Raw genomic sequence first — 25,097 nt, forward strand, 5'->3', positions numbered from 1 at the left:
GTGTTTTCTCTGCAAATGATTCTACCTGCATACAAATGAAAGCCAAAAGTAAAGACATTTGAGAATTATAGAACAGGGGAGGGTATGCTCTTTGTGTTTTAATTAAGCATTCAGAATAGTAATGTGTTGAATAACATTTGAATAAAGGGTTTTATCTAGAATCTTGTTCGATGAACTTAGTCTACATGCCTCAAATTGTACTACATTGTTGTTTTAATACATTTCATACAGGATCAGGCATTTCAGCATTGACAGACAAGAATGTCTGAAAATCAAAAGCAGACTCACACAATGTTCATGCTTGTGCATCCCAGAGGCTTTCATCACAAATTCACAAGGTATAAAAATAGAAGATTTTATATTCTATAATTATGCTTACAGTAATAATTTTTGTTACAACAAAGACTGTATTTAGTACTGCAATAGGGGGAGAATGTGAAATATTTAAAGCCAAATATGAAACAATATGCTCTGGATAAGAGCGTCTGCAAAATGAACAAAATGGAATGTAAATGGAATATCTTCGGGAAATATGTTGAATAATTAAACAATATATCAACAGATATTCCTATGTATGACTACACTAGACAGTACCTCAAAACAAGTGACCATAAACATGGAGAGAAATATGAAATGAGTCACCTCTCCTACCTAGCATGTGATTGGCCACGTGGACCTGGATGTCCCATTCGCTGTAGAAGACCATCTGACACTTGATGCACTGGTAGGTCTTCTTCTGAGCAAGAGACCAGGAGGAAAAGACAACACAAGGACACAGGGTTTTATACTATGTCAATGTCACATTCTTACTGAGCACTCTGAGTAGTTCTGAGCAGTTCTTTGGCTACAAATCTGAAACTAATGTGTATACTCTGTGATTAATTAACAAGCTCACTGGACAACCAAAAAACTCTGATACTTTTCTAATTTGGTCATTTTATAAGATACGTTTTATCATATAGGGGCAGTTTCCTTGACACAGATGAAGCCTAGTCCAGGAATAAAAAGCATGGTCAATAAAGAATCTCCATTAAATTAGCTTTTTAGTGTAGGACTAGGTTGAATCTCTCTCAGGGAAACCGGCACCTTTTGTTTATTTACATTGTATTAAAGTCCCTTACCTCCTCAGTCTGTGAGGGACTTGCCCTGGGCATGGGGGAGATCTGTGGGGTCCTGAGCTGCCCGCTGTTGCTGTCCCCTCCCTGCTCCCTGTGCACCGTCTGGGCGTGGTTCTGCAGCTCCGCCTCTGACTCAAACTTCACATTGCAGCTGGTACATCGAGTCTTGGCGGCACTTGAGATAGAGGAGGAGGACGATGACGATGAATGGGCCAGCTTGCCTTTCCCCTCCCCGGGGCTGAGACTCTCCATATGAGCGGTCCATGCTGCTGCAGGCATGGCTGGGGTCGTGGCTCCTCCCCCTCCCTGCTGCTGCCTGCCTCCGTTCATTACCTTGGGGCTGGAGCTCTTTGAGCCAGCGGCGCTGACACACGCGGCACACAGCCCGTACGGCAGCCCGTTGATGTCTAGCTTCACCAGGTCAGATTTGGACCGGAACTCCTTCAGGCACGAGGCACACTTGAAGAGCTTCTGGTTGACCTGGTGGTGTTGTTGGTGATGATGGTGGTTGTGGGAAGCCAGATTGGTGGTGCGGCCGATGGGGTGGTTGGTGGACATTGTGCCAGTCTTCTGCATATGGAAGGTACCGTGAATCTTGAGCTCCAGGGTGGAGGTGACGGTCTGCATGCACACCACACAGCGGAAGCCCGTCAGGGAGTTCCTCAGGTCTGGGTGCATCTGGCAGTGCTCCATGAAGTCCTCTTCACTCTGCAGGGGCATCTTGCAGATTCGGCAGCTGCCTGTGTCTAGGCTCTTGCTGTGGGTGACCTTGTGCTCGGTCAGTGTGAGCAGCGAGGGGAAACGCTCTCCGCAGATGGGACACATGTAGTGCTTGACGGGGCCCAGGTGGGTTTGCATGTGTTCCCTCAGACCTGCCTCTGAGAAGAAGGTGCGTTGGCAAACGTTACACTTGTGGGTGCCCTTGATCATGTCTGACTTCCTCTTCGCCATGGCGCTCTCGCCCGGGCGGATGTTGTGGTCTCGGAGTTGGTGGTTGGTGAGGAGGGAGTCCATTGTGTACGATGCCCCGCAGATGTCGCACCCAAACAAGGGGTCAGCGGTGTCCACTTCCTCCTCACTCCCATCATGGTTGTTTGGGGACTCCAACACGCCCCCTGATCCTGCCACCCCTACACCATGGCTGTTGGTCAACAGACCCTGTAGCTCTGCGTCGTCCTTGGCCGCCGGGTGGTGGTCCACACCTCCGGTGGTGGATCCATTGGCGCCACAGTTCTGGGCCTTTCCCTCGAACACACAGTGCTTCTCCCTCAGGTGCTTCTCCAGAAGTACGATGGCTTGGAAGGCTTTGCTGCAGAAGCGGCAGTTATACTTCTTGCTATGGGTGGTGATGTGGCACTGCAGCTCCACCTCCGTGCCGAAGGACTCCCCGCAGAAGATGCAGCGGTGGGCCCGCCCCTGGTTCTCCAGGTGGCTGTGCTTGACATGCAGCTGCAGGTCAGCCTCGTGCCTGAAGTCCCAGTTACATGAGGTACAGCGGTACACCTTTTTCTCGTTGCTGTGCTTGACGGCCAGGTGGAGCTGAGTGGACACCTTGGAGTCAAACACTTCCTGGCAGAGGGTGCAGCGGAAGAACACGAACGTGTGCATTTCCAGCAGGTGTTTCTGCAGGTCGTCCACTGAGGTGAACTGCTTGTCGCAGCTCTCGCAGATGTAGTAGGTAGAGGTGATGGTGAAGTGGACCGTCACATGCTTCAGCAGGGACTCCTGGTTGGGGAAGTCCTTGCTGCACTGGGGGCAGGTGAGCTGGGGCTGTATCCCGTCCAGGTGAGTTTTCAGGTGGGTTTGGAACAGGTCCAGGCTGGTGTACTTGGCCCCACACTGGTTGCAGATGAACTCGCTAATGCCACGATTGCCACGAGAGGAGGAACCATGAAGGAAAGATTGATCAATCGATATGGGTGAGGAAGGGCTGAGGGTCCGCAGAGACTTCTTCCCATTGTTGATGTAGTTCAGTGCCAGCGGAATGTTCTTGTGGTTTTCTTTGATGTGCTTGTTCAGCTTCAGAACGCTGTTGAAGATTGGCGAGTTGGTGCAGTAGGAGCAGGAGTACACCTCCACGACGGGCTCCTTGGGGGTCACTACCAGGGGGGAGTCGAAACGCAGGCTGCCCGCCTCGCAGTGGGTCTGACGGACGTGCTCCTCCAGCGTGGCTTCGGTCAAGAACCCCATAAAGCACTGGGGACAGAAGAAGGCATTGCTCTCCTTGGCCACGGGGCTGGGGAAGCTGTGGGAGCAGCGGATGTGTTCTTGAAGAGCGTTGAGGTTGCTCAGCACCTCAGTGCAGAAGTTACACTGGAGCAAGGCATCGGGCAGGTTGACCACCAGGCCGGCATGGTCCTCGGCGTTGTGCACCTGCTTTAGGTGCTCACTCAGGTTGAACAGGGAGGGCAGCAACTCCAGGCAGAACTGACAGGTGTGTGCCTGCTCAGGTTTGTCAAGGTGCATGGTCCGCAGGTGTATCTGAAGTACGGCCAGGCTATTGAACACCTGCTTGTTGCAGTAGATGCAGCTGTAGGAGATCTTGGGCTGCTTGGAGGAGCGCCCCCCGACGTCATGTGAGGTGTGCTGGGCAGCCCTCTTCCTCCTACCCCGGGTCTTGGGCACAGGCGGGGCGGCCTCCACCATGGTGGAGCTGTCGACGGAGAGGTTGGAGTCCGGGGTGGTGCTGGAGACAGAGGTGTAGCCCACAGTGAGCAGGGAAGGGCTGTTGCTGTGGTTACTGGACTCAGGGAGTTGGTGGATGTCCATGTGGGCATAGAGGTCCTCCACGGAGAGGAAGTGCTCGGAGCAGACGGCGCAGCAGTGACCTTTGCGGTCATGGCTGTGGGCCTGGTCAATGTGGGTCAGCAGGACGCCCTCATCGCTGAAGGGCTCGTGGCAGTAGATGCACTGCAGGGCACCACCCAGGCCCCCATCCTCTGACGGAGAGCACTCAGGGTGGCACTCAGCGATGTGCCTCTGCAACTCCTCAGGGACGTCAAAGCCCTCCTCACAGCGGCTGCACTTCCTTGTCTCCTTCAGCTTCCATTCCTCCTTGGAGAATCCACTGCCTGACCCCCTGCTGCTGCTGTCTTTGCCACGCTCGTGGACCTGCATGTGTCCGTGGAGGGAGCTGGAGGAGAGGAAGCCCCGGCGGCACACAGGGCACTTGTGGGGCTTGTTGGCGGCATGGGTCTTCATATGGATCTTGAGGTGGTCGCTGCGTGAGAAGGCCGAGTCGCATTCGCCACAATGATATTTCTTGTCGCCGGTGTGCAGCTTGACATGCCGGTCGCGGCTGCGCTTGTGCTTGAACAGGCGGCTGCAGAAGGTGCAACTGAAGGGGAGCTTGTCACCGTGGCTCTGCTCGTGGCGCTTGAGGAAGCTCAGACGGCTGAAGGACTTGTCGCAGAACTGGCACGGGTACGGTAGGCCGGGCCCCCCTTCATCCTCACCAAAATCATAGTCTTCGCAGTGGCCGGGGGAAGTCTGGTCTTTACTGGATGGAGATGATGCAGGCCAAGAACAGGATGGGTCATCATCGAGATCAACACCGTCTGTACATAGATACAGAGAGTGGAGGGGGGAGAGAGGGAGAGAGAGGTAAGAGAAAGTGGGGAACAAGAGGGAGAGGGAGAGAGAGGTGTTTTGTCAGATTGCATTAGGAACTCATTTGTCTCAGCTCTGTTAAATAGTAAAGGTTGGCTGCTGTGGCATTAGTCATTATGGTAATTGCAAGGTAGCTAAGTATGAGTTTACATTCCTTTGTTACTTTGACATTTTTTCTGTTGTTACTGCATTATGCTTGCCTCTCACAGGAAACAATGCCTCATCTTAGGAGTTATCTAAAATTGTACATTTCAACCTGCTATTTAAAGTATAATCTCAGGTAAGGAAAGAAAAATTCAAACGCTTTTACCACAATTAACCTTGTATGTGGCCATGTAATGGCTTAGCCCACTGTGACTCACAATGCAAAATCTCTGACATTTAAACCCCAACACAATTCAATGGGGAGCTTCAAGATGTAAGCCCCACATGAGGTAAATTAGGACATGTTTATTATTCTTTAGCAATTACCTGAATAGCTTCTATGAAATAATAGGCTTTAAAATGACCTTATGTCAAGGGAGACAAGAAAACAAAAGTCAAAAGGGAGATTTGAAACAAAGACAGAAATTGAAACACACTGTGCATAAATATGCAAAAACAACACTCTCGTCTCGACCGCAAAATGAACAACTTTTTATGAGAAACGCGGTTTGTTCTGACCATTAATCTGTTCTAGATATTAGATTATAGAATATTGGCTGAGCAGAGTGAGCGCTGGCTAAACCGAGCCATAAGGCAGCAGGTGCTGGATAGATAAGGTGTGCCAGGGGGCACTGTGAAGGGTTAAGGTGAGGTCAGAGAGAGAGTGATGGGGGGAGCGTGGGGGAGGATAAATACCTCACCCAAGGACAAGCAGGTGCAGTGAATGACCTGGGGACATCGGAACAATTGCCAATGTGCCCTCGCTTTTATCGTTATGACAGTCGGTTATTCGTTGACATTCCAATGGTGCGTAACACAGCACACAGTGTGATATAAACACCAGTTTCCAGGATGTTCAAAAGGTGACGAACCACTTCTTCCCTCCGCCCAATTCTAAGTGCTGTGAACATCTTTACGTGAATAAAACCACGCAATCTCACCCCTTCAGAAAAAAAGACCAAGTCAAAAGGCCAAAACTTGCATTGGAACGGGAAAAACAAGAGGAAACGGCACAGATTTATTTTACTTATTTATTTATGGGACGGCTGAAGGAAAAGCATAAAGCCTCCATCATTCCAGCATCCAACCTTCCCCTTCACCACGTTATCTTTCAGCTGACACATACTGTAAGTCTCTCTCTCCCTCTCCCTCTCCCTCTCTCTCATTCTGTTGTTTTTGCTGGGGAGAGAGATCTGCCTTTCGTCAGGATAACATACCATCACTGAGCACTTACAGCCGTCATCAGGGCCTATCTTCAGGAAACAGATGGGGTCGGAGGTTATTCCCCTGTCCCCCCACTGCCCCCCACAGCCCACTTTACACAAGCTCTCACTCAAGGAGCAGGCAGAAAACCAAAGCATCTACTGACTTTCTTTATCCAGTTCATCCATGTTGTTTTATTCTGCTTTGAGGGAGGATGGGTGAGTCAGTGGAATGCCCTCCCCCACAGAGTGGGAGGATCTGCGCATGCGCACACACACACACACACACACACACACACACACACACACACACACACACACACACACACACACACACACACACACACACACACACACACACACACACACACACACACACACACACACACACACACACACACACTCTCTCTCTCTCTCTCTCCCAGGGTTGGAGTAGACAGCGAGCAGAGAGGAATGACCCTAACCAATGCCTTATAGTCAAGCATGTTAGCTAGGAGACGAGACCAAAACAAACAAACACATATAACAAGATATATACAAGGCAAAATCTAATTCCGCCTGTCTTAAATGATGATGGCATCGCCGGCAGACATTGCAATGCTGTCAAGGCTGCCTCCTCCCTTCTTTGTTGACTGATTTATATTATTTATATCATGTCTTTGCATCTGAATTTATATCATATCTGCAGCTGAAAAATGAGCTCCTACAAATATTGAAATTTACATGGTTTTTAGAGTGAAGTACATCGGAAAAAAGCAAAAGAAAACTGCAAGACTGAATAGGAGAAAAAACAAGCAACAAACAAAGAAGATAGCCTTTTGAAAAATAACTATTTTTCATAAAATTGTAGTTATCTTAGCTAGCTGAATTGTTTAGCAGTTGCTAAGCAGTTGCTAGGGACTCTTTTGGAAGAAGCTAGCTAGCTAACGAAGAACAACAAAGAATATCTAGTTAACAGAAGAAAAGAAAGAGAAAATCAGGACAGAAGAAAAAGGATATCAAAGTGAAACAGTTCTCTAAAGACACAGGAGACAATAATACAAGAAACAACACTTCTGTAGCTTGTCAACTATGTGTCTGTCTATCCCTGTTCTCTCCTCTCTGCACAGGCCATACAAACGCTTCACACCGCGTGGCCGCTGCCACTCCAACCTGGTGGTCCCAGCGCGCACGACCCACGTGGAGTTCCAGGTCTCCGGCAGCCTCTGGAACTGCCGGTCTGCAGCCAACAAGGCTGAGTTCATCTCAGCCTATGCTACCCTCCAGTCCCTAGACTTCCTGGCGCTGACGGAAACATGGATTACCACAGATAACACTGCTACTCCTACTGCTCTCTCTTCGTCTGCCCACGTGTTCTCGCATACCCCTAGAGCATCGAGCCAGCACTGGAATCCTCATCTCTCCCAAGTGGACATTCTCTCTTTCTCCCCTGACCCATCTGTCTATCTCCTCATTTGAATTCCATGCTGTCACAGTTACCAGCCCTTTCAAGCTTAACATCCTTATCATTTATCGCCCTCCAGGTTCCCTTGGAGAGTTCATCAATGAGCTTGACGCCTTGATAAGTTCCTTTCCTGAGGATGGCTCACCTCTCACAGTTCTGGGTGACTTTAACCTCCCCACGTCTACCTTTGACTCATTCCTCTCTGCCTCCTTCTTTCCACTCCTCTCCTCTTTTGACCTCACCCTCTCACCTTCCCCCCCTACTCACAAGGCAGGCAATACGCTTGACCTCATCTTTACTAGATGCTGTTCTTCCACTAATCTCATTGCAACTCCCCTCCAAATCTCCGACCACTACCTTGTATCCTTTTCCCTCTTGCTCTCATCCAACACTTCTCACTCTGCCCCTACTCGGATGGTATTGCGCCGTCCCAACCTTCGCTCTCTCTCTCCCGCTACTCTCTCCTCTTCCATCCTATCATCTCTTCCCTCTGCTCAAACCTTCTCCAACCTATCTCCTGATTCTGCCTCCTCAACCCTCCTCTCCTCCCTTTCTGCATCCTTTGATTTTCTCTGTCCCCTATCCTCCAGGCCGGCTCGGTCCTCCCCTCCTGCTCCGTGGCTCGACGACTCACTACGAGCTCACAGAACAGGGCTCCGGGCAGCCGAGCGGAAATGGAGGAAAACTCGCCTCCCTGCGGACCTGGCATCCTTTCACTCACTCCTCTCTACATTCTCCTCTTCTGTCTCTGCTGCTAAAGCCACTTTCTACCACTCTAAATTCCAAGCATCTGCCTCTAACCCTAGGAAGCTCTTTGCTACCTTCTCCTCCCTCCTGAATCCTCCTCCCCCTCCCCCCCCCTCCTCCCTCTCTGCGGATGACTTCGTCAACCATTTTGAAAAGAAGGTTGACGATATCCGATCCTCGTTTGCTAAGTCAAACGACACCGCTGGTCCTGCTCACACTGCCCTACCCTGTGCTTTGACCTCTTTCTCCCCTCTCTCTCCAGATGAAATCTCGCGTCTTGTGACGGCCGGCCGCCCAACAACCTGCCTACTTGACCCTATCCCCTCCTCTCTTCTCCAGACCATTTCCGGAGACCTTCTCCCCTTCCTCACCTCGCTCATCAACTCATCCTTGACCGCTGGCTACGTCCCTTCCGTCTTCAAGAGAGCGAGAGTTGCACCCCTTCTGAAAAAACCTACACTCGATCCCTCCGATGTCAACAACTACAGACCAGTATCCCTTCTTTCTTTTCTCTCCAAAACTCTTGAACGTGCCGTCCTTGGCCAGCTCTCCTGCTATCTCTCTCAGAATGACCTTCTTGATCCTAATCAGTCAGGTTTCAAGACTGGGCATTCAACTGAGACTGCTCTTCTCTGTGTCACGGAGGCTCTCCGCACTGCTAAAGCTAACTCTCTCTCCTCTGCTCTCATACTTCTAGACCTATCTGCTGCCTTTGATACTGTGAACCATCAGATCCTCCTCTCCACCCTCTCCGAGTTGGGCATCTCCGGCGCGGCCCACGCTTGGATTGCGTCCTACCTGACAGGTCGCTCCTACCAGGTGGCGTGGCGAGAATCTGTCTCCGCACCATGCGCTCTCACCACTGGTGTCCCCCAGGGCTCTGTTCTAGGCCCTCTCCTATTCTCGCTATACACCAAGTCACTTGGCTCTGTCATATCCTCACATGGTCTCTCCTATCATTGCTATGCAGACGACACACAATTAATCTTCTCCTTTCCCCCTTCTGATAACCAGGCGGCGAATCGCATCTCTGCATGTCTGTCAGACATATCAGTGTGGATGACGGATCACCAGCTCAAGCTGAACCTCGGCAAGACGGAGCTGCTCTTCCTCCCGGGGAAGGACTGCCCGTTCCATGATCTCGCCATCACGGTTGACAACTCCCTTGTGTCCTCCTCCCAGAGTGCTAAGAACCTTGGCGTGATCCTGGACAACACCCTGTCGTTCTCCACTAACATCAAGGCGGTGACCCGATCCTGTAGGTTCATGCTCTACAACATTCGCAGAGTACGACCCTGCCTCACACAGGAAGCGGCGCAGGTCCTAATCCAGGCACTTGTCATCTCCCGTCTGGATTACTGCAACTCGCTGTTGGCTGGGCTCCCTGCCTGTGCCATTAAACCCCTACAACTCATCCAGAACGCCGCAGCCCGTCTGGTGTTCAACCTTCCCAAGTTCTCTCACGTCACCCCGCTCCTCCGCTCTCTCCACTGGCTTCCAGTTGAAGCTCGCATCCGCTACAAGACCATGGTGATTGCCTACGGAGCTGTGAAGGGAACGGCACCTCCATACCTTCAGGCTCTGATCAGGCCCTACACCCAAACAAGGGCACTGCGTTCATCCACCACTGGCCTGCTGGCCCCCCTACCTCTGAGGAAGCACAGTTCCCGCTCAGCCCAGTCAAAACTGTTCGCTGCTCTGGCACCCCAATGGTGGAACAAGCTCCCTCACGACGCCAGGACAGCGGAGTCAATCACCACCTTCCGGAGACACCTGAAACCCCACCTCTTTAAGGAATACCTAGGATAGGATAAAGTAATCCTTCTAACCCCCCCCCCCCCCCCCCCCCCCCCCCCACCTTAAAATATTTAGATGCACTATTGTAAAGTGGTTGTTCCACTGGATATCATAAGGTGAATGCACCATTTTGTAAGTCGCTCTGGGTAAGAGCGTCTGCTAAATGACTTAAATGTAAATGTAAATGTAATGTCTTTATTACATTGAGCTGCATACATTAGTTAACATACAAACCCAAGAGTGGGGAGTGGGAGTCATGAGTAAGGTACACATGTGGGCCATCATTTGAGTTGAACTGTCAGATGCTTAATTGACTTAACATGCTCCATGGTGCCACATTGTTGATTAACACAAGTGAATTGATGATGTATGTATGTAGACCTTATAGCTGTGCTGACATTGGACCTGTGAGTACAGTATTCCGGGAACTTGACTGTTTGTTAATCATACCTGTGTGACCTAATGTCTTCTGAATGATATCTATGCTGCTTTCTCTGAACTGTTGCTATTCCCATTAATAACACTTGACATTGTTTTGAAAGGATGTCGGTGTACCATTCAAAAGACGCACTGATATGGCTTTTGGCAAACAGGTGGTTGCTGACCCCTCGTAGCTAGTACTACTGAGAAAACTTGTGTTCACTATACAACATATTTTATATGTTTTGCTGCCCCTATCATCACCAAGGCATATTTTATATGTTTTGCTGCCCCTATCATCACCTAGGCATATTTTATATGTTTTGCTGCCCCTATCATCACCAAGGCATATTTTATATGTTTTGCTGCCCCTATCATCGCCAAGGCATATTTTATATGTTTTGCTGCCCCTATCATCGCCAAAGCATATTTTATATGTTTTGCTGCCCCTATCATCGCCAAGGCATATTTTATATGTTTTGCTGCTCCTATCATCGCCAAAGCATATTTTATATGTTTTGCTGCCCCTATCATCGCCAAGGCATATTTTATATGTTTTGCTGCCACTATCATCACCAAGGCATATTTTATATGTTTTGCTGCCCCTATCATCGCCAAGGCATATTTTATATGTTTTGCTGCCCCTATCATCGCCAAGGCATATTTTATATGTTTTGCTGCCCCTATCATCGCCAAGGCATATTTTATATGTTTTGCTGCCCCTATCATCGCCAAGGCATATTTTATATGTTTTGCTGCCCCTATCATCGCCAAGGCATATTTTATATGTTTTGCTGCCCCTATCATCGCCAAGGCATATTTTATATGTTTTTCATATATCACCATGGTGGTAGCACTTGAGGACAAGAGCTCAGGTAACCCACACACACACACAACCCCCTCCCCAACACACACCCACACACACCGCCAAGACAAGTGTGTGAACAACGGCAGATGGAAAGTACCGTTCAACCCCAGGAGACCTAAGAGGAAAGAGAGAGAGAGAGAGAGAGAGAGAGAGAGAGAGGCTCTGTTTTTTCCCTACTTCACCCAGACAAGAAATGCCCAGGCCTCATCAGCCTGAGTAAATAAAAGCGAGGCGAGCAGGCCTATACTTCCCCGTCCGTCCGTCTCTGGGGCCTGTGCACGCCAGAGCGCTCTGCGCCGCTGCCAAAGGGTATTCTGAGGCCTGAAAAAGTACACCCTGGAGCTGAAGGGATGTCTTTGTTGGCCTGCCAAGGCCTTCCTGAGCATCCTCCAGCCAACAGCCTGTCACATCCTGGGAGGAAGACCTCCATCTTAGGTCCCTCTCCCTTGCTCCTCTCTCTCTCTCTCTGGGCTCTGGAGTCTTTAATCTCTCTCTCTTTATGGTCTCTCTCTGGGTTCTTTCCCCTCTCTCTCTCAAAATGCACTCCTGCCAGACCAGAAAGAAATGTGCTCTCCCCCCCTCTCTCTCTCGCTCGCTCTCTCTCTCTCTGGGCACTTTCCTCTCTCACTTTCTCTCTGGGCTCTCTCTCTTACTCTGGACTCTCTTTCTCTCTCCACCTCTCTCTCTCTCTCTCTCTTTCCTTTAAATGTCTGCTACATAGAACAAAACAACTTGGTTGCGGGGCTGATACAGGGGACAGCTGGAAACTCATTTGACATCTGTTAAGTAAGAGTGTGCTCGTTCTCTAGCTAAGACTTGTGCATTACAAATATAGTTTTTTAGCTAAATTTAAATATGTTATCTTTCTTGGTTTGTTCTGAGTTGGAGGTCCACAGGGAATGGTGGCACTTAAAAACAAAATATTGTTTGGCTCTGTTGACTACTTATTACAAAAGAATCTTGGCATATCAGCTTTCACTTAAATGTATAACTACTATAACTTGTAACCTTTATCGAGGCTTCAGTGAAACACTCAACCCTGATGAAATTGTAGTACAACGTTGCCATCTAATGCACATTCAAATGTCATAAATCAACACTGCAGAGCTCTCCCTGTCCTCTGCCGTGCCCTGATTGTATTACTGCTGAGGATATCTGGAAATGTGCATGTACACCCTAGCCCATCTACTGTTGCTAGCCCCAATTCTGCTCTGATATCTGCTTCACTGCTTTCTGCTCTCGTAAAAGCCTGGTTTTTTTTGCACGTTAACGCTAAAATGGATCAATTGAAAGTGTGGGTTCACAGCTCCAATCCAGATGTGTCATTACTGAGACGTGGTTAAGAAAGAGTGTTTTGAACACTGATGTTAACCTTTCTGGTTATAATTTTTTTTTGGCAAGACACATCTTCCAAAGGTGGTGGAGTGGCAATCTTTACCAAGGAACACCTTCAGCGCTAGGTTGTCTCTGCCAAGTCTGTTCCCAAACAATTTGATTAGCTGGTTTTAAGCATTAAACTTTCAAATAGCTCTTTGCCACTCTGTCATTACTCATCCATAAATGTATATTCTTATTCCATTCCTTTACTTAGATTTGTGTGTATTAGGTAGTTGTTGTGGAATTGTTAGATTACATGTTAGATATTGCTGCCCTGTTGGAACTAGAAGCACAAGCATTTCGCTACACTCGCAATAACATATGATAACCATGTGTATTTGATTTGATTTGATTTGTTGACTGTTGCTGGATGATATCATCCATCATCAGCAGTGGCCTGTACTCTACCTGCCCTAAGCTCTCTCCTGGGCCCGTACACTAAGTCTGAATTTGTCCTAAACTGGGACATGCTTAAAGCACCTGATCAAGTCCTAAAGCAATGGGACTCCCTAAATCTTTCTCAGATTATAATCCAACAAGGTATGACTCCAAACACACAGAAAAGGCTCCTCTCCTTGATGTTATCCTCACATATAATCCTGATAGGGATCAGTCTGGTGTTTTCTGTAATGACCTTAGTGATCACTGTTTCACAGCCTGTGTTCGTAATGGTTGCCCAGTGAAACGACCTGTCCTGATTTGTCATAGACGCTTGCTAAAAAACTTTAATGAGCAAGCCTTCCTTCATGACTTGGCCTCTGTAAATTGGTATAGAATCAGCTTGATCCCCTCTGTCGAAGATGCTTGGACCTGCTTTTTTGATATTTTCAGTAGTATTGTTAACAAACACGGCCCCATAAAGAAAATGAGAATTAAAAACAGGTTCAGCCCCTGTTTCAACCGTGATCTGTCAGAGTTACTCCATCTCAAGAATTCAATTTGGTGAAAGGCTCGGCACACACATACTCAGGCATACTGGCTCTCGTTCAGGCAAATGAGAAATAAGTGCACTCAGGCTATCCGGAAGGCCAAAGTTAGTTCATTTAAGGAGCAGTTCTCTCTCTGTGGGTCTAACCCCAAGAAGTTCTGGAAAACGGTTAAAGACCTGGAGAATAAACCCTCCTCCTCACAGCTGCCCATGTCCCTTAATGTTGATGATGTGGTTGTTACTGACAAGGAGCACATGGCTGAGCTCTTTAATCACCACTTCATTAAGTCAGGATTCCTATATGACTCAGCCATGCCTCCTTGCCCATCCAACATTTCCTCGTCTCCCACCCTTTCCAATGCGACTAGCCCCGATGCTCCTCACTCTTTTTCCCGTGCCCCACTACAAAGTTTCTCCCTGCATGCGGTCACTGAGGTGCTAAAGGAGCTCCTTAAACTTGACCCCAAAAAAAACTGCTGGGTCAGATGGTTTAACCTTTCTAGGGTAGGGGGCAGTATTTTCACGGCCGGATGAAAAACATACCCAAATTAAAGGGCCTACTACTCAGGACCAGGAACTAGAATATGCATATTATTAGTAGATTTGGATAGAAAACACTCTGAAGTTTCTAAAACTGTTTGAATGATGTCTGTGAGTATAACAGAACTCATATGGCAGGCAAAAACCTGAGAAAAATCTAACCAGGAAGTGAGAATTCTGGTGCTTGTAGTCCTTTCAAGTCATTGCCTATCAAACACACAGTGACTTTGGGTTCATTAAAACCCTAAGGCTTCCACTAGATGTTAACAGTCTTTAGAAAGTTGTTTGAGGTGTCTATGATGAACAGAGAGCGAACAAGAAGGTGGGGAAGTTGGTGACCCAGGGAAGGACATCAGTTCATTGGTGCGCATTTATGTGAGAGGGAGCTGTGTTCCAAAACGTTTTTCAAAACAATGGAATCATCCGGTTGGAATATTATTGAAGTTCTAAGTGATAAAGGCCCTAAAGATTGATGCTATACAACGTTTGACATGTTTGAATGAACGTAAATATAACTTTTTTTACTTTTCGTCGTGACATTTTCCGCTCGCTTCCTACACTTGGAGTAGGTTACTGAACGCGCTAACAATTTGGACATAAATTATGGACTTTATCGAACAAAGCAACATTTATTGTGGACCTGGGATTCCTGGAAGTGCCTTCTGATGAAGATCATCAAAGGTAAGTGAATATTTCTAATGCTATTTATGATTTTAGATGACTCCAAAATGGCGGGTATCTGTATTGCCTAGTGTATTTTTCTGAGCGCAGTACTCAGATTATTGCAAAGTGTGCTTTCCTCATGAAGCTTTTTTGAAATCTGTCACAGCGTTAGGATAAAGGAGATGTTCATCTATAATTCTTTGAATAACAGTTTAATATTTTATCAATGTTTATGGTGACTATTTTTGTAAATTGTTGTGCTGATTCACCGGCAGTATTGGAGGCAAAATATCTTCTGAACATCACGCGCCAATGTAAAATGGGGTTTATGGATATAAATATGAACTTTATCGAACAAAAAATGCATGTATTGTGTAACATGATGTCCTAGGAGTGTCATCTGATAAAGATCGTCAAAGGTTAGTGCATCATTTTAGCTGGTTTTCTGGTTTTTGTGACACCTGTCCTTGCTAGGAAAATGGCTGTGTGCTTTTTCTTGTGTTGGAACTGTCCTAACATAATCTAACTTTATGTTTTCGTCATAAAGCCTTTTTGAAATCGGACAATGTGGTTACATTAAGGAGACGTGTACCTTTAAAATGGTGTAAAATAGTCCTTTGTTTGAGAACTTTGAATTATGACATTTGTGGTTTTGAATTTGGCGCTCTGATTTTTCACTGGCTGTTGAATAGTGTGAACCGTGGGTGCTAGCGTCCCACCTGCCCAAGAGAGGTTAACCTCTCCCACCTACGTAACAGCCACTGCCAGCCTGTGGCGCGATTTTCAAAACCTTAAAAATCCTATTACTTCAATTTCTCAAACATATGACTATTTTACAGCCATTTAAAGACAAGACTCTCGTTAATCTAACCACACTGTCCGATTTCAAAAAGGCTTTACAACGAAAGCAAAACATTAGATTATGTCAGCAGAGTACCAAACCAGAAATAATCAGACACCCATTTTTCAAGCCAGCATATAATGTCACCAAAACCCAGAAGACAGCTAAATGCAGCACTCACCTTTGATGATCTTCATCAGATGACAACCCTAGGACATTATGTTATACAATACATGCATGTTTTGTTCAATCAAGTTCATATTTATATCAAAAACCAGCTTTTTACATTAGCATGTGACGTTCAGAACTAGCATACCCCCCGCAAACTTCCGGGGAATTCGCTAACATTTTACTAAATTACTCACGATAAACGTTCACAAAAAGCATAACAATTATTTTAAGAATTATAGATACAGACCTCCTCTATGCACTCGATATGTCCGATTTTAAAATAGCTTTTTGGTGAAAGCACATTTTGCAATATTCTAAGTACATAGCCCAGGCATCACGGGCTCGCTATTTAGACACCCGGCAAGTTTAGCACTCACCATAATCATATTTACTATTATAAAAGTTTGATTACCTTTTGTTGTCTTCATCAGAATGCACACCCAGGACTGCTACTTCAATAACAAATGTTGGTTTGGTCCAAAATAATCCATCGTTATATCCGAATAGCGGCGTTTTGTTCGTGCGTTCCAGACACTATCCGAAATAGTAAAGAAGTGTCGCGCGCATGGCGCAATTCGTGACAATAAAATTCTAAATATTCCATTACCGTACTTCGAAGCATGTCAACCGCTGTTTAAAATCAATTTTTACGACATTTTTCTCGTAGAAAAGCGATAATATTCCGACAGGGAATCTCCTTTTCGGCAAACAGAGGAAAAAATCCCAAAGGCGGGGGCGGTCGGGGTCACGCGCATAAGCCCAGTGTCCCTTGATCGGCCACTTGAGAAAGGCGATAATGTGTTTCAGCCTGGGGCTGGAATGACGACATTCTGTTTTTTCCCGGGCTCTGAGCGCCTATGGACGACGTGGGAAGTGTCACGTTAGAGCAGAGATCCTTAGTAAATGATAGAGATGGAAAAGAAGTTCAAGAAATGGTCAGACAGGCCACTTCCTGTAAAGGAATCTCTCAGGTTTTGACCTGCCATTTGAGTTCTGTTATACTCACAGACACCATTCAAACAGTTTTAGAAAATTTAGGGTGTTTTCTATCCATATGTAATAAGTATATGCATATTCTAGTTACTGGGTAGGAGTGGTAACCAGATTAAATCGGGTATGTTTTTTATCCAGCCGTGTCAATACTGCCCCTTAGCCCTAACAGGTTAACTTGTTGGGGATAGGGGGCAGTATTTTCACGGCCGGATAAAAAAACGTACCCGATTTAAACTGGTTACTACTCTTACCCAGAAACGAGAATATGCATATAATTAGTATATTTGGATAGATAACACTCTGAAGTTTCTAAAACTGTTTGAATGGTGTCTGTGAGTATAACAGAACTCATATGGCAGTCAAAACCCTGAGACAAATCCTAACAGGAAGTGGAAATCTGATTTGTGGAATCACTTTCAACCCTTTGCCTATGAAACACACCGTGAGTTAGGATTCATTTAGCACTTCCTACGGCTTCCACTAGATGTCAACAGTGTTTACAAAGTGGTTTGAGTCTTCTCCGGTAAAAACTGACCTAACGAGAGGCCTGGAAAGTTTGTCATAGGGAGGGCCATTACTACTATGATGCACGTGCGTACTCGTGGGTACTCTCTCGTTCCGAAATGTTTAGTAAGACAATGCAATCGTCCGCCTTGAATATTATTGAAGTTCTGATTGAAAAAGGCACTAAAGATTTATGTTATACAACGTTTGACATGTTTGAACGAAAGTAAATTTAAAAAAATGCACATTCGTGACGACAAGTCCCGCGCACTTCGTACATTTTGAGTAGCCTTCAGAACACGCTAACAAGAAGGAGCTATTGGGACATAAATTATAAACTTTATCGAACAAAACTACATTTGTTGTGGACCTGGGATTCCTGGAAGTGCCTTCTGATGAAGATAATCAAAGGTAAGTGAATATTTACAATAGTATATTTGATTTTAAATGACTCCAAGATGGCGCTAACCTGTATCGCCTAGCCTATTTTTCTGAGCATAGCACCTCGTTTATTGCAAAGTGTGATTTCCCAGTAAAGTTCCTTTTAAATCTGGCAATGCGGTTGCATTCACGAGATGTTAATCTATAATTCTTTGAATGACAATATTATATTTTACCAATGTTTTCGAATAGTAATTTTGTAAATTGTAGCGCTGCTTCACCAGAAGCATTTGAGGGAAAATATTTTCTGAACGTCACGCGCCGATGTAAAATGCTGTTTTTATATATAAATATGAACTTTATCGAAAAACAATGCATGTATTGTGTAACATGATGTCCTAGGAGTGTCATCTGATGAAGATTGTCAAAGGTTAGTGCTGCATTTAGCTGTGTTTTGGGTATTTGTGATGCATGCTAGTTGCTTTGAAAATGGCAGTGTGATTATTTTTGGCAGGGTACTCTCCTAACATAATCTAATGTTTTGCTTTTGCTGTAAAGCCTTTTTGAAATCGGACAACGTGGTTCGATTCAGGAGAAGTGTATCTATAAAATGGTGTAAAATAGTCATATGTTTGAGAAATTGAAGTTATAGCATTTATGAGGTATTTGTATTATGCACGACGCGATTCCACTGGCTGTTGACTAGGGTGGGACGCAAACGTCCCACGTTGCCCAGACAGGTTAATAATCAACTGACTGGCTTTCTTTATGTCTATAGTATTCTCTCTGGTATGCAATCTGGTTTCTGCTTAGGTTATAGATATGTCACTGCAACCTTAACCTCTCTAGGGTATCGTCCCACCTAGTCAACAGCCAGTGGAATCGAGTGGCGCGATATTCAAATACCTTAAAAATGCTATTACTTCAATTTCTCAAACATATCACTATTTTACACCATTTTAAAGACAAGACGCTCCTTTATCTAACCACATTGTCCGATTTCAAAAAGGCTTTACAACGAAAGCAAAACATTACATTATGTCAGGAGAGTACCCAGCCAGAAATAATCAGATACCCATTTTTCAAGCTAGCATATAATGTCACAAAAACCAAAACACAGCTAAATGCAGCACTAACCTTTGATGATCTTCATCAGATGACACTCCTAGGACATTATGTTATACAATACATGCATGTTTTGTTCAATCAAGTTCATATTTATATCAAAAACCAGCTTTTTACATTAGCATGCGACGTTCAGAACTAGCAAACATACCGAAAACTTCCGGTGAATTTACTAAATTACTCACGATAAACGTTCACAAAAAACATAACAATTATTTTAAGAATTATAGATACAGAACTCCTTTATGCAATCGCGGTGTCAGATTTTAAAATAGCTTTTCGGCAAAAGCACATTTTGCAATATTCTGAGTAGATAGCTCGCCATCATGGGCTAGCTAATTTGACACCCACCAAGTTTGGCGTTCACTAAACTCAGAATTACTATAAGAAAAATTGGATTACCTTTGCTGTTCTTCGTCAGAATGCACTCCCAGGACTTCTACTTCATCCACAAATGTTGTTTTGGTTCAAAATAATCCACAGTTATGGTCAAATATCCTCTGTTTTGTTCTTGCGTTCAAGACACTACCATGTCGTGACAAAAAATTTCAAAATATTCCATTACCGTACTTCGAAGCATGTCAAACGCTGTTTAAAATCAATTTTTATGCGATTTTTCTCGTAAAATAGCGATAATATTCCGACCGGGAGACGTCTTTTTCGTTCAAAGACTGAAAATGTAAAATGGACTCTTCACGTGCACGCGCGCAACAGTCTCATTGTTCTCAGATCGACCACTATCCAAATGCGCTACTGTTTTTCAGCCAGGGGCTGCAAAGTCATCATTCAACGTTCTGGCGCCTTCTGAGAGCCTATGGGAGCCTTAGAAAGTGTCACGTTACAGCAGAGATCCTCTGTTTTCGATAAAGAGGGTATAGAAGGCCAAGAAATGGTCAGAGAGGGCACTTCCTGTACAGAATCTTCTCAGGTTTTGGCCTGCCATATGAGTTCTGTTATACTCACAGACACCATTCAAACAGTTTTAGAAACTTTAGGGTGTTTTCTATCCAAATCAAACAATTATATGCATATTCTAGTTTCTGGGCAGTAGTAATAACCAGATTAAATCGGGTACGTTTTTTATCCGGATATGAAAATACTGCCCCCTAGAGAGGGTCCTAAATTATGTCACCATTGCCCTTGATTCTAAGCAATGTTGTGCTGCTATTTTTATTGACTTGGACAAAGCTTTTGATACAGTAGACCATTCCATTATTGTGGGCCGGCTAAAGAGTATTGGTGTCTCTGAGGGGACTTTGGCATGGTTTGCTAACTACCTCTTTCAAAGACTGCAGTGTATAAAGTCAGAACATCTGCTGTCTCAGCCACTGCCTGTCACCAAGGGAGTACCCCAAGGCTCGATCTTAGGCCCCACACTCTTCTCAATTTACATCAACAACATAGCTCAGGCAGTAGGAAGCTCTCTCATCCATTTATATGCAGATGATACAGTCTTATTCTCAGCTGGCCCCTCCCCGGATTTTGTGTTAAACGCTCTATAACAAAGCTTTTTTTAGTGTCCAACAAGCTTTCTCTGCCCTTAACCTTGTTCTGAACACCTCCTGTGGTTTGGTAAGAAGAATGCCCCTCTCCCCACAGGTGTGATTACTACCTCTGAGGGTTTAGAACTTGAGGTAGTCACCTCATACAAGTACTTGGGTGTATGGCTAGACGGTACACTGTCCTTTTCTCAGCACATATCAAAGCTGCAGGCTAAAGTTAAATCTAGACTTGGTTTCCTCTATCGTAATCGCTCCTCTTTCACCCCAGCTGCCAAACCCTGATTCAGATGACCATCATGACCATGCTAGATTATGGAGATGTAATTTATAGATTGGCAAGTAAGGGTGCTCTCGAGCGGCTAGATGTTCTTTACTATTCGGCAATCAGATTTGCCACCAATGCTCCTTATAGGACACATAACTTCACTCTATACTCCTCTGTAAACTGGTCATCTCTGTATACCCGTCGCAAGACCCACTGGTTGATGCTTATTTATAAAACCCTCTTAGGCCTCACTCCCCCCTATCTGAGATACCTACTGCAGCCCTCATCCTCCACATACAACACCCATTCTGCCAGTCACATTCTTGTAAAGGACCCCAAAGCACACACATCCCTGGGTCGCTCCTCTTTCAGTTCGCTCCAGCTAGCGACTGGAACAAGCTGCAAGAAACACTCAAACAGGACAGTTTTATCTCAATCTCTTCAGTCAAAGACTCAATCATGGACACTCTTACTGACAGTTGTGGCTGCTTCACGTGATGTATTGTTGTGTCTACCTTATTATCCTTTGTGCTGCTGTCTGTGCCCAATAATGTTTGTACCCTGTTTTGTGACGCTACCATGTTGTGCTGCAGCCATGTTATGTTGCTACCATGTTGTTGTCATGTTGTGTTGCTACCATGCTATGTTGTCATGTGTTTTTATTTATTATTATAATATTTATTTATTTTAATTAGGGTGGATCAGCTTAATATTGCGGAAAGAATGTTGCTTCCATCAATGTAATTGTCTGCGTCATTTCCAATCCCCCATATATTTTTGGGGTAAATATATATATCCATATACATACACGCATGCATACATATACACATATATACATACACATACCTATATAGACATACATACTTTTTTTAGAATATACCTTTATTATTCCCCGCAAACCCTACCACCCTTCCCCCAATTGGAGTAAACTAATAAACAATAACACCTAGGCTTCTACCTTCAGTTTATACATCTTATACACATTTTACAGACACAATCTATTTTACAATAGTTATATTTTGTTTGTTTTTTGTCCTTCCTCTATTAGTTGTCATGTGTTGCTGCCATGCTATGTTGTTGTCTTAGGTCTCTCTTTATGTAGTGTTGTGGTATCTCTTGTCGTGATGTGTGTTTTGTCCTATATTTTTTATTTATTTTTCATTTTTAATCCCAGCTCCCGTCCCCGCAGTAGACCTTTTGCCTTTTGATTGGCCGTCATTGTAAATAAGAATTTGTTCTTAACTGACTTACCTAGTAAAATAAAGGTAAAATAAAAAAATATATAACAATAATCACAACCTAACAAAACTACCCACCACAAACACAGTCACTGACAAACAAACACGCGCGTGCGGGCGCACACACACACATGCACATACACAATCACCCTGAGCTTCCAAGCCAGTCTACACTCTCTCTGTGTCCCACCTCTCTTCCATGTTCATTTTTAGCTCTCTCTCACTGAGTAAATATGGCTGTTCAAATAAGCCCTTCAGCCAGGGACCTGCTGCCATTACTGCTCCTGCACACACACAGACACTGCTCTTAACGGCCCGTAAGCTGACATGCGCTTCACTTCAAGCATTTAGTGCAAAAATATAGCTACAGTACAGTATCTGTTAGTTGAAATTGGTTTGTTTCTGTGTCTCCATTCTTCCTCATGTCTTCACTATAAAACATGTTGAGAAATGAGCAGGAATGCAGTGAAGTCACAGGTGTGGTCATTATGGTTTAGGTGAGTGAGAATATGAATACGTTCTAGCATCTCATACTCTATACTTCTATAGTGCAGGACTGTGCAGTGCAGTGCAGTACAGTGCAGTACAATGTAACTCCACCTCTCTCTGCCCTGTCATCAGAACTAGGACAATTTGACAGAAGAGGTGAAAGCATGTTTCCCCTCCCAGCTTGCGTAGCATGATAAATTAGACCAGACAAGCCTCTGTGTCAGTCTATGGCCTCTACCCCTAAATCACCGCTATGGACATCAACTTTAACGACTGACGACAAGCTGCTAGTGATTGTTTTTTTATCCAGTCATAACGCACAGACAGCATTAAGCTTTTAAGGGCCATGCTTAGGGAATGACTCACTGTTGGCACCTGTGACTTCCTGTCTGGGTTCCTGGGAGCAGTTCAAGGAGTCTTATCTCTGCCTGACAGAACTAAACAGGGGTGGCTAGAGCACCTCGTCTCTTATTCCAGAGACAGACGACTTTTATCCAAATCCACTACCTTATCTTATCAGACGAAGGCTTTAGGAGATCTTCTGTCAATTCTACCGCTAGACTTTTGTCAAACACCTGTTCCATATTCTCAGTGTTGGGGAGTAATGAACTACATTTAGTTCAACTAGTAATTTAATTACATTTGGTAGTAGCTTGGTGGTAGTTGAACTAAATTCACATCTCGGTAGTGTTTTCAGTAGTTAATTACTGTTTTACCATGTCATGGTGTAGCTAACTTTTGAAACTACACACTAGCGTTTTTTTGCTAAAATAAGATAAAATATGGGTGAAGTAGGCAGGAATGTCCTTTCTTTTTCGGCATGAGACCTGCCTAATTCTCACTTGACACACATTTTGTATGCCTAATTCTCACTAATGATGTTTAATTTAAATTTGGCTAAATTACACATTCTGTTGACATCTGACTCCAGAGTAATCTGTTCTTGCAATTTGTATTCTATGACATTTCAGATTCAGATAGGATCATTTTAAGTAATTCGCATGAAGTGAACTACTTTTTCAAAGTAACTTCAGTGAAGTAAACTATATTTTTTATTAAGGGTACCATTAGTGTGCTTAACTTCTTCCACTGTGAAGTAATTGGAAGCTTCCCCAACACTGCATATTCTTATGATAGAGAGAACCGTCAATGCACCTTTCCCAAATCATTATTATTTTTTTAATATCATACCAGAAATCTTTATAGGGATTTTCCTAGGAACTGTATCAGTGTGCACGTACATGAGTGAGGGTGCGTGAGTGTATGTGTGCGTGGTCATGCACTGGTGTGTGTGTGGTCGTGCATGTGTGCTTGTGTGTGAGTGCACAAGCTTGCGTGTCTGTGTGTTTCGCACAGCAAGGATTGGCGATTCATTGAATAAACAAAGAAGTGCCAAAGCGTCTGATATAACGCTATGACCCTACTTCATATTCACAGAGAAGAAGAACAAGGCATCCTTTATGGGTCCTGGTAAAAGTAGTCTGACAATCCCCTCGAGACTGTTAATGTGTCATTGTTGATGTGTCATCTCAAAGCACATTCTGAAGCTCATATCAAACATGATATCATGTTTGAACAACACAATATCATCTTCAGTGCTTTATGTGACACAACCACTTAAGATCTAACAAGCAGAGGCTAGAAAGCTGCGAGAGGCTTCAGCTTAGCTAGCTAAAGAGACTCCCGTTTCCCTCACATGAAAAAAGAGGTTTCAATGGTTTCAATTTACAGGCTAATTCCAGTTCTCCTCAGATGACTGGATCATTGAGCCGACTCAGGACCCCACACAGAGCTATTGGAGCGAGCCCAGCCCCAAGGCTTTACATACAGTGCCACTGCTACACTGCGACAGCACTGGTTAAAAAGAAATCACATCCAGTCAAAATGGAGTGCTGAACATTCCCAGAAGCACTCAAAGAGAAGTGCCAGGTAGCCAGACATGGCTTATTGCACCAGTCTCACAAATACTACCCACAACACACACACACACACACACACACACACACACACACACACACACACACACACACACACACACACACACACACACACACACACACACACACACAGGTAGAACTAGAATATTGAGTGTCCTCTCTTGCCCATTGGAGATGGATTTAATGCCAAGCCTTGCATGCCCTTGCCTTCCCACCATCTCTTTCTTTAGTTCTCCATCTCTCTCTCTCTCCCCCTCTTTCTCCTCCCTCTCTCTCTCCCTCTTTCCCTATCTTGCGCTCTCTCTCCCACTCTCTCTTAGCAAACACAATATGTTTTTTAAACATCAGTGAGAAATGTCAGGCCCTGCTTTCCCCCTGCCAAAGAACAATCAAATCTGACATGCTACAGGAAGAGAGGGAAGAGGGGACTACAGCAACACTACTAAAGGAGGAAAAAAGAGGGGCAGGAAGGAGGGAGGGATGGGTGCATTACTGGAGGACAGAGAGAGAGAGAGGGAGAGAGAGAGGGGTCGAGAATGATAGAAGGATGCGCTTCCCAGGGTTTCAGCGGCACCTTAGCAACGTGTCGCTTCCTGTAACGTCATGCTCACAATGACACGCCTTGTCACAACACAACACACACACCAAAATGGCAGTCAAGGGGAGGCTTTTACACAGGGCCTGACACTAGAAGCTGGAACATTAAACTGCTGCCTAGCTGTCTCAGTGGCCTGGGGTCCATTATACCGGCCTTCACGGCTCTGTCTGCCCCAACCACGGGGAAGCAGAAAACT

The 25,097-nt window shown here is 45.2% G+C and overlaps 1 protein-coding gene across 6 annotated transcripts in view; it reads right to left on the reverse strand.

Annotated features, from left to right (window-relative positions):
- Positions 1 to 25,097, reverse strand: part of LOC106569178 (zinc finger protein 521) — a 169,254-nt gene that overhangs the window by 83,910 nt on the left and 60,247 nt on the right. For 2 of the 6 annotated variants that reach the window (XM_014140256.3, XM_014140254.3), the window contains exons 4-5: positions 1,122 to 4,675; positions 652 to 733 (exon numbers count right to left, since the gene is read on the reverse strand). In XM_014140256.3, the coding sequence (XP_013995731.1) occupies positions 652 to 733; positions 1,122 to 4,675 (3,636 nt within the window). Of the gene's footprint in view, positions 1 to 642; positions 737 to 1,121; positions 4,676 to 25,097 lie in introns of all 6 variants that reach the window. The other 4 variants (XM_014140255.3, XM_014140253.3, XM_014140250.3 and 1 more) reach the window with 3 other exon arrangements.

Source organism: Salmo salar, chromosome 14 (genome assembly GCF_965601325.2).
Source record: "Salmo salar chromosome 14, fSalSal1, whole genome shotgun sequence".
NCBI classification, from domain to species: domain Eukaryota; kingdom Metazoa; phylum Chordata; class Actinopteri; order Salmoniformes; family Salmonidae; genus Salmo; species Salmo salar.